Genomic DNA, 10,596 nt, shown 5'->3' on the forward strand with positions numbered 1-10,596 from the left:
CGAGCAAAGTTGAAGAAAAGCATCTTCAGTAACCTGTCAAAGGCCGTGGGCGAGGCTAGAAAAGGGGGACACAAGGTGAGACATGTACATGTATGTGTGTGAGGCTAGAAAAGGGGGACACAAGGTGAGACATGTAACTCCTAAAGGGTCATTTCAAAGTCAGCATGGCTGACATACATACATTTGTAATTCCTAAAGTCATTTTATTGATTTGGCCAACACGTAATTCCTACAGGTTCTCTTGTTTGAGAAAAGAACTGATATTTCCCTCCTAACTTCTTGACTTTTGACCACCTGTTGTATGTTAGTTAGGCACCTCTGTTAGTTATGTACTAGTACTGCTACATGTATGTTAGTTAGGCATAGCACCATGTCTTACTGCTTATAGTAACTGCACATTTACTGCTTGTACCAGATACACGTTTGTGTTTGTGACTCTGTTGTCTGTGCTAACTCCTTAATTTCTCTCCCCTCTCCTGCTGCCTCTGTAGATGGTTCCTAAGAACATGCCGGTAACTTCACACAGTAGTCCTTGTATTGTAGATACTTTATTAAGAACAACAATTGTTGCCTGCAGTTGGACTGAGAATTGGTTGCACAATGAGAAATGTTTGTGGCATATCATTTGAGCGGCATTTCTTTGGTTTTGGTACTTGCAAAGAAAATTGTTTCTTGACAAAATGTTTTTTCAAGTTCAAAAATACATGTAACGTTAGCACAGAGTGAAAATATATTACATTTTGAAGAAAACTTTGAAAGAAGTATTGACAAGTGCTACTCATACAGTAGTTGTAAATATTATCCACAAAAATGTTTAGGTCGTAATGGCATTTTATTGATGAGCCTGTACATGTATATGGTAGTGATTGATGGTAGTAAAAGATGATCCAAGAATCTGTCAGTAGATCTGGATCCAGTGGATCACGTGTCTCCTGTGTCTGTTTCAGGATGTAAACGAGTTTTTCCAGAAGGAAAGAGACTCTGTTAACGAAGTTTCTCTACTAATGAAGGAAGCAAAAGAGGTGAGTCTTACTGAGACATGCATGACATTCAGGAAATATTTAGTGAACGACTATAATTACACATATATACATGTAAGACTAGGTAACATTAATTATTATTTGCAAAGCAAATGCATCATTTTATGTCACACTATTTCATACATGTAGGACATATGCTCTGTGATGAAGGATCTTTAACATCTTTTCTTATTTTCAGAATTATATGAAGATAGTCTATGGAGAACAGAGTGAGTAGACATTTTTTGTGATCAGTGTGATGTGTTTGTATTATGGTAAGGGCACTCATAATCAGTGTTCTAACCAGCTTCAAATTTTGATTGAATCAGATGTAATATCACAAATCTTGACCCGCTGAAATGCTAGCACTATTTCCTGCATTTTGGGCAGCAGATTTTGTTGGTAGACTAAGCATAGTTTATTTAATGGAATCTCTTTCCATATCTTTACACCCCGATTTTTATCAAAGCTGACAGATTTGGCAAAATTTTGTCAAATGATGGAAAGATGGCCACAGGCTAGAACTCCTAATGCCAGGTGTTTGGGGGGACTTTTTTAATGTTCTTTTATGTTATGTTTATTTATTTAGTAATTATTATGAAATACAAACTACATGTACATGTATATCAAACTGTGTCCCCTGCAGGGGTAGCTGTTGGGCTGTCCCATCTGTCCACAGCTCTGCACTTAGGAGGGCAGCTGCAAGAGGGCGCCGATGTAGTAGTCAACAAGTAAGTTTCATACCATATGTTCTCACTGTTATCAACAAGTAAGCAAGATGTTTTATATGTTCTCACTGTTATCAACAAGTAAGCAAGATGTTTTATATGTTCTCACTGTTATCAACAAGTAAGCAAGATGTTTTATATGTTCTCACTGTCATCAACAAGTAAGCAAGATGTTTCATATGTTCTCACTGTTATCAACAAGTAAGCAAGATGTTTCATATGTTCTCACTGTTATCAACAAGTAAGCAAGACGTTTCATATGTTCTCACTGTTATCATGTATCAACAAGTAAGCAAGATGTTTCATATGTTCTCACTGTTATCAACAAGTAAGCAAGATGTTTCATATGTTCTCACTGTTATCAACAAGTAAGCAAGATGTTTCATATGTTCTCACTGTTATCAACAAGTAAGCAAGATGTTTCATATGTTCTCACTGTTATTATGTATCATTGTAACAACAGTATTTCCTTGCTTTACTTTTTCATTAATTCTGAAAAGGGAGACTTTTCCATGAAACTGAGAGTACATAATTTTTTGTTCTTTTTACAGACTTTTCACACAGTTTTCAGAAGGATTAGAAGATGCAAAGGTGAGCAGCATTTCCTGGATTTGGGCATCTGATGTAGAAGCAGACTGGTTTATTCATTCATACATGTACAATGTTTGAAATTCATGTATTTCTGTCATCTTTATATAGCAGCTTATGGATAAATTGTGAATGACCCTGTTCCCTGCTGACCCTGCTCCCTGCTGACCCTGTTCCCTGCTGACCCTGTTCCCTGCTGACCCTGTTCCCTGCTGACCCTGCTCCCTGCTGACCCTGTTCCCTGCTGACCCTGTTCCCTGCTGACCCTGTTCCCTGCTGACCCTGTTCCCTGCTGACCCTGTTCCCTGCTGACTCTGTTCCCTGCTGACCCTGTTCCCTGCTGACCCTGTTCCCTGCTGACCCTGCTCCCTGCTGACCCTGTTCCCTGATGACCCTGTTCCCTGATGACCCTGTTCCCTGATGACCCTGTTCCCTGCTGACCCCGTTCCCTGCTGACCCTGTTCCCTGATGACCCTGTTCCCTGCTGACCCTGTTCCCTGCTGACCCTGTTCCCTGATGACCCTGTTCCCTGATGACCCTGTTCCCTTGTTCCCCTGCAGCAAGGGTTAGAGGTGATGGCAGTGAATGATGAGAACACTCTCGGCTTCTCACTAGACCTTTATTCTCGCTACCTCGAGGCAGAAAAGGTGGGTACAGAATCAAACAACTTCATAAACACTGAAACAGTAAAGTGCTAGTTTGTGTCTTTAAGGCCCCGTTCATGATTGGATATCTGTTGCGAATCAATTCGATTTAAAAAAATAAATGGATTCATTTGGTAACATGAACGCTCCAAACCGGTTCCGTTGCGATTTATTCTGAACCACCTCGCGAGGTGGTCTGAAACGATACAGAACGATCCGCATTCGTAGAATTGTAATCATGAACGCGCGGATGCGAATCGCTCCGGTTCGACGCTGTACACCCGGGTATGTGGGGGCCACGGTCGGCCATAGTTCGCGTTGCAGTGGTTTGTACTACGTAAAATTCTACTTGAATCGTACAATCTTGACATCAAGTTCTAATTAATGGTCGACTGAGGAAACGGGACTTCCGATATTGACTTGGGGAAATCAGGCACGGAGGAAACTGGATGGTGTGCACCAGAACCTAACCTGGGCGTGAGGGCGAGTGGTAGCCCAACGGGGGCGTTGGGGCGGTGGACCGTGGGTTTATGCGGCAGATACGTCCGGGGCACAGTTTATGGGAAGGCCATGAGTCGGAAACGAGCGACTACTCGCCCGAACAGGCGTAAACTCTCCGCCTTACGAGCCGGGTTCCCAGGAAATGTTCAAAGAAATTGTGATATACATATGAAATGCAAGTCAATTCGAGGTGTGAAACCGTTTCTAGTGTGGGTGCAAGTTTTGAATCACGGACGCAAAAATATATTCCGTTTCGATTCGGATCGTGGCCAAACCGGAACACATTTGAATCATGAACTAAGCAGGGAACTAAGTTTAAAACGAAATTATGTTGCTTTTTTATTACTTTTAAGTGTGAATATGTTGTTACCCTGTGCGAAATGAAGAGTAAGTAGGTTTTAAAGTTTTGCTTATTGTAATAAGTATATCTAAATGTTGCATTTTTTCCTCCATCTATAAAAGTACATGTATGAGAACAAGAATGCTGCACATTATTCTGTACTTGAATTAGAAGTGTAGAAGTGCCACCTTGTGACCATAAAGTGAACCGCAGTAATGTTTATCACAAACTGAGGACTTTTCCTGACCACAGAAAATGCTGGACAGACTACAGGGGAACATGTAATTATCCATAGCTGTTATAAGTGCCACCTTCTGATCGTAAAGTGAATTGCAGCTCAGGTTAATCAGTGCAATGACTGATAATTTTTACCCTCTCAGGAAATGCTATACAGGAGAACGTGTAAGATGATGGAATTTGAAGCAGCCTCAAAAGCTGTGGAGAAAGCCAAGCCACAGAAAAGAGAAATGGTAGGAGTTGTGCTGTCATGAGATTTAGTGTCCGGTTTAGTGTCTGTTGTTCTCCATCTTCCAAGGGTTAAACAACAGGATGTCAAAATTGGATTTTGAAAATGAAGCTGATACTGATTTTGAAAATGAAACTAATATCTGTCAGGCAGAAATATGATTCCCTGATGGTAAACAGTTCTAGCTGTTAACATGTTGGGCAGTACCCAAAAATAAAGAGACGCCTGACATACATGTACAACATGTGGCTTGTGTACTGTGCACATGAGATGTTATAACAAAAGTTTGCTGTATACATGTACATGTACATGTGTGTGTGTAGGCAGAGGCAGGGACAAGGCTGAGGAGTTAGAGCTGTGTATGCCTGTGCTATGAGCTGTGTGTGTATGTTGACAGTGTACTGTATATCTGTGTCTGTACATGTATATTGATACTGTACGTGAATGACAGTGTACTGTATATCTGTGTGTGCACATGTATATTGATACTGTATACCTGTGTGTGTACATGTACATATATATTGATACTGTACGTGAATGACAGTGTACTGTATATCTGTGTGTGTACATGTACATGTATATTGATACTGTAAATGAATGACAGTGTACTGTATATCTGTGTGTGTACATATTGATACTGTAAGTGTACTGTATATCTGTGTATGTAGGCTGAGGCAGCCAGGGACAAGGCTGAGAAGGAGTTTGAAGACATCTCTAAGGTGGCAGAGAAAGAAGTAAGTTGGAATCTTCAACACAGTTACATTTTGTTGTGAACTCCCAGTCTGAATTATTAGACAAAACTTACCAGCAGCATGTTTCATGTCAGGTAATTACAGCATATTTTGTAATTATTACTTACAGTTAGCTCCAAGTTAACTCTCGCAGATTTGCTTGTATGGTACAATGTACAGCTGAAAATGAGGTTACAGAAATCATGCATGCTAGTTAGAATACTGAGCCTATATAGCTAGCCTAGCTTGTAGGGTTACCCGTAGTAAGAATAAAGAATAGCTAGCTTGTAGGGCTGGTCCACAAATGTTGTGTTTGGGTTCCAGCTGAAGTTAGAGTAGCTAGCCTAGCTTGCAGGGCTCGTCCACAAATGTGTTTGGTTCCAGCTGAAGTTAGAGTAGCTAGCCTAGCTTGCAGGGCTTGTCCACAAATGTTGTGTTTGGTTCCAGCTGAAGTTCGAGTAGCTAGCCTGGCTTGTAGGGCTCGTCCACAAATGTTGTGATTGTTTCCAGCTGAAGTTAGAATAGCTAGCCTAGCTTGTAGGGCTGGTCCACAAATGTTGTGTTTGGTTCCAGCTGAAGTTAGAATAGCTAGCCTAGCTTGTAGGGCTCGTCCACAAATGTTGTGTTTGGTTCCAGCTGAAGACCTTCCACCACCAGCGGGTTCTGACATTCCAGGACAGTTTGGTCCGACACGCAGACGCCAAGGTCAAGGCCGCCAGGGACACCTACGCTCTCCTCACCAAGTGTGTCACCGCGCTCAAAACTCTCGACACCAACTTCAAACCACTCTAAGGCTCACACAGGGAACAGCTCAGCCCCTATGCAGACCAGGGTTAGGGAACGTGATACAAAAACAGCCAAGACAGAGCGAAGAGCTAGTAGTTACTGCCAGCTGAACCATAATGATTGCCACTGAAACAGAGCTGTGAACTATACAGTAGAAGGGGATTTTGTACAATGCAGCATTTACGTGCACTAACTGTTGTACAATGCAGCATTCATGTGCACTATACATAAAAGACTAGAATGTGAACATAATGTAGGGAACAGAAAACTCCTTAAGTGTTACAAGAACTGCTTCTCAAACCTGTCCACAGAATTCTGAAGTAGCACTGATAATTGTTGATCTCCGTGGTCCTGAGTCAGGCCAAGTGTCCAGCTTGTTTTGCAGGGAGTAAGTTTGCATGTAGTGCCTTCAGGTTTGGTCCTTAGTTTCGTCTCCAGAGCTGAGCTCAGAAAAACAACACAGTAGCAAATACATCAATAAGGAATCAGATTCCAACATGGCAGGAAATAACAGTTACTGAATGTGATGCAGAAGACTTGATTGTTACAGATTTATACTGAAGTCTTCAGTACAGCTGAATAGTTCCAAAGTCACTACTTTAGCTGTGGCTTGTTGAGCTCAGCCGTAGGCTTTGCATTGTAGCATGTGGAGGCCATTCATATTGTACAGAGCAATCTACAAGGGGAAAAATGTACTAAGTCAAAACTTCACAGTAATGGAAAATAACATGTACATGTGCATGTAACAGCCTTGTTCTGTATTGTGTTGTTCGTCCATGAAGGTTAGACATCCACGGCAGATCAAAAGAACTCAGTTACTCAAGCAAGAAACTGGATAAATTCTGAAAATTGTCAGATGTTTCAAGTAGTATCCACTGCTTTTTGTCAGTGATAAAATATAATGAGTGCTACTTGAAACATCAGAAAGTTTTCAAAATCTATCCAGCTGAGTAACTTGAGTAATGTGTCCGTCATTAAATAAACAAGCTCTGAAGACCCGTCGATGTTTATCAGTGAAAGGTGCAAGTCTGAGCCAGAATGTAGGTAAGACAATAAAATAAATGCAAGGTGCAATCATAGAAGACATTTGATATAATTATGTGGATAGAATGGCTGCAAAGGCAGCTGTTGACATCTTTGTGCTGGAATCTTGTATTTTCTGTCATTTAGTAAGTCTTTAAGCCTTTTGTGATGCATTCCTTTTCAAAGTGATTATAAGCTAAATGCTCAAATTTGTACCTGATAATGATGTTGACTCTACATGGCTTTGCAGAAAAACAGTTCAAATTTATATCCATGGCAGCCCAACACATGGAAGCTTTGGAAGAAACTGTAGCAAAGAAAAATCTTAGAATTGTCGCTATGTGTGAGTATTATTGATTCCATAGAGTAAAGGTTGGAGGAACTTGCAAAATTCTGTGTACATGTATCAAATTTATGTCCATGTTTTCCTGCCGACAGACTCTACAGCTGGTTGGTAAGTTGGAATGAGGTGCATCTGTTCCAATCCCTCAGTAATGCTAACGTAATGCCCAGATGGTCCAGCACAGCAGTGTACAGGTCATGTATTTTCTTCCATCTTCCTGAAGATGTGATGAGTTTGATTCTAATTATTGTTTGATCGTTGCACCAGGTGTAAATGTAACTCTACAATACGATGAACTTTATGAAATTTTAGTTATGTTTTGCCAGATAAGAATTACCTATAAATATATGTTCACATGTACAGATAAACTGTCAGCAAATGATACTGAAATACAAGTGCGCCTGGTATTGAACCTTGTATGAAGATACATTAGCTGTAGTTCTGGTATGTAGTCCAATGGCAAGCCCTTTATCTGTGAATAAGACTACATGTAGGTAAAGTGACGTGATCTGTGCATGCTTAAGCTTGACGCTTGTGCAGAAAACAGGCTGGGAAATAGTTTAGTATTTTTGCAGCTACACATTGATAATAATGATGCTAGCAGAACATGTACATGTACATCCAACCTGGCCACTTATTGCCATGTTGATAATGAAGATGATTATGATATTGCAAATGGCTCTTGCTTCAAGTAATACAACGTTTATCAGAACAAGTTTTATTACTTTTATTATTGCTGTAATAAAGAGGAATTACCATGATGAATATGACACCTGTATTGCCACAACTTGTTTATTCCATGCCAAGAATGTCTAAATTCCTTCACGAAGTTGTATTTATTTTACAGTGACGTTGATCGTCACGGTGAAAGAAGCGTAAAGGTGCAATTTCCAGGAAAGCCCGGGTCCATCCTTCCAATTTAATTACAGTTTCTTACTAAGATGTCACCAAAATGAGTTAGATATTGTCATAGTTTTGCCTGGGAAGGTCTCAGAGACTTTGTCTAGTGACTTCATTTATTTTATATGGTCATCACTATAACCAAAACATACACTATATACATATATAACCTATAAAAATATAGTTCCCAAAACTTATCAGCAAAGTTCCCAAAATATTCATCATGGAATATTTACAGCACACAATTACATCAGAGACCGCTGACGTTATTGAAATCATATATATATATAGAGATATATTATTTATTACTGAACTTGTGAAGGCGGCAATTTGCAGAACCGGCCTTGAAAAGATCCCCCAGATAGTTACTGAATCGTCCCCGACAGTGAGTTTGTGCACCTGTTGACAGAAAATGGAGCGTCCCCCTTTCTCAGAGTGGCGGGAGCCCGACCATTGCAAGCTGGGGGGGGGGGGGTAGTGAATGGACTCACTCTACCGATATGAAATGAGCTATAACGTGTTCATCCGAGGTCCGACAAATAAGCCTGAACAAATGATGATTGTTTTTCTATAAAAGTCCATAAAATGCTCTGTTATAAATGGTTTTTAACACATCTCACCCCACACCAACGCAAAGTAGAACAGGCCATAATGCTAAAACATTAACAGACTGCCGGGTGGGGGGTGTACTGTTTCTCCTTTCCTTTTTCCATTCTTGACCGACAAAGGTAGGAAAAGACTATCTCCGAAGTATGTAATAATATATAATTTTTGTATGCATTTGAAGTCAAATATTCTGAAACTACCGACAAATGATAAGAACGTAAAAAACATTGCCTATTTGATTTCACCTCAATAGCAAAATGTAATGGTCCAAATTCCGACACACCAATCACGAATCCACGTTAGACGCACCAATCAGGATACACGTTGTATTGCCAGAAAAGTTCACATTCCGGAGGTGACAGCCGCGCAGCACAGCCGTCGGCTATATTTGAGGTAAGAATTTATAATTTTCTGCCGTAGAATTTCATGGTTTACCCATGTATTACCTGGTATAGAGTACATACAGCAATCTGTTGTGCGTCCTGGCATATTTTCGCTTATTTTTAAGACATTTCTGACAGGAACTTTGGCGTCAACTTCAGGTTTAGAATTGCTTACTCAGTGACAGGAATGTCTAAATTTTTCTGTCAGAAATTTAATTTTCATGAAATGGTACTTATTTTACAAAGACGTTGGTTATTACGGTCAAAGCATCGTGAAGGTTGAACTTTTCTCTGTATTTCTTTACATTTTCTGTCAGAAATCTTTGAAACGAAAGCCATCAGTATATAGTTGCATACCGCTGAAATGAGTATTGTCTGTCAAAATTCGAAGAAGAATTAATTTTCCACCGAATGTTTACCTCAGAATCTTCAGATAAAATGTTGTGACATCTAGTAGTATCACTTTCAGCTTAGTTTTAGCACATTTTATCGGGAAAATGTTGAGAAATGTTGAGTAGCGGTCTCACGTAGGAGGTGTCCCGGTGAAACGGGCGCGTTGCCCCGTGTGTTGGCAAAGCATTGTGCGGCGCACTTGCGTCCGTCAAAATTACGAGACAATTTGATTTTCCACCCGATATTTACCTCAGAATCATTATTTGAAATGTTGTGACATCTAGTAGCATCACTTTTAGGTCGGTTTTAGCAGGTTTTATCGACGATATGTCTTAAAATGTTGAGTAGCGGTCTTCCGTAATGGAGTCGCCTGGTAAGCAAGCGTGGTGTCCCGTGTGTTGGCACTACCTTGCACGGCGCTCGGAGCTGGCAATAATATCGTCCGTCCAAATTTCGAGACAATTTGATTTTATACCCGATATTTATTTCAGAATCATTAAATAAGATGTTGTGATATCTAGTAGCATCACTTTTACGTCGGTTTTAGCAGGTTTTATAGAGGAAATAGAGAAAAAAGGCGGGAAAACAGGCGGGGTGTCCCGTGTGTTGGCACTACCCGGTGGGAGAAGTAGCCACATGTAATCGTTGGTCAAAATTTCAAGACAAATTAATTTCTTCCCTCAAGTTTGCCTCAGAATCACCAAACAAAATGTTGTGACATCTAATAGTGGTGCTTTTAAATATTTTTCCTCAGAATTTATCGAGAAAATGTTGAAAATGACGGCGGCTGACCGTCTGACTGAACTGTCAATCATCGCTCGTGTCAGCACTTGGCGAGTGTACATGTTGTGCCAGAAGTTGCATTTAATTGTTCTCAGTCAATTTTACCCCACAATTAGGAGATGAAATGTTGTTACATCTAGTAGTACCACTTTCATGTTTATTTTTGTAGTTTTTATCGGGAAAATGTTGAAATATTGAGTAGCGGTCGGTCTCACTGTGTTGCCCGGTGAGACAGGTGCGGGGTCCCGTGTACGTGTGTAGCCAGACCCGGTACGGGCCGAGGGTTAGGGACCAGTTACGATAGTTACAATCTTAATAGAGTTGTGCTTGACCTATTTCCTGAAATTCTTTTATAAATCCTC

General features: G+C 40.4%; 1 protein-coding gene across 1 annotated transcript; it reads left to right on the forward strand.

The window, feature by feature from the left end:
• Positions 1 to 82: 82 nt before the first annotated feature.
• Positions 83 to 7,939, forward strand: LOC109464958. The gene is made up of 9 exons (XM_019762077.1): positions 83 to 124; positions 948 to 1,022; positions 1,219 to 1,249; positions 1,666 to 1,750; positions 2,299 to 2,338; positions 2,896 to 2,982; positions 4,201 to 4,290; positions 4,955 to 5,020; positions 5,654 to 7,939. Exons 1-9 carry the CDS (start codon positions 83 to 85, stop codon positions 5,807 to 5,809), a joined length of 672 nt encoding a protein of 223 aa, XP_019617636.1. The 3' UTR covers positions 5,810 to 7,939.
• The last annotated feature ends 2,657 nt before the right edge of the window (positions 7,940 to 10,596 follow it).

The sequence above is a fragment of the Branchiostoma belcheri genome, unplaced genomic scaffold, assembly GCF_001625305.1.
Source record: "Branchiostoma belcheri isolate BF01 breed outbred unplaced genomic scaffold, Haploidv18h27 scaffold144, whole genome shotgun sequence".
NCBI lineage: Eukaryota > Metazoa > Chordata > Leptocardii > Amphioxiformes > Branchiostomatidae > Branchiostoma > Branchiostoma belcheri.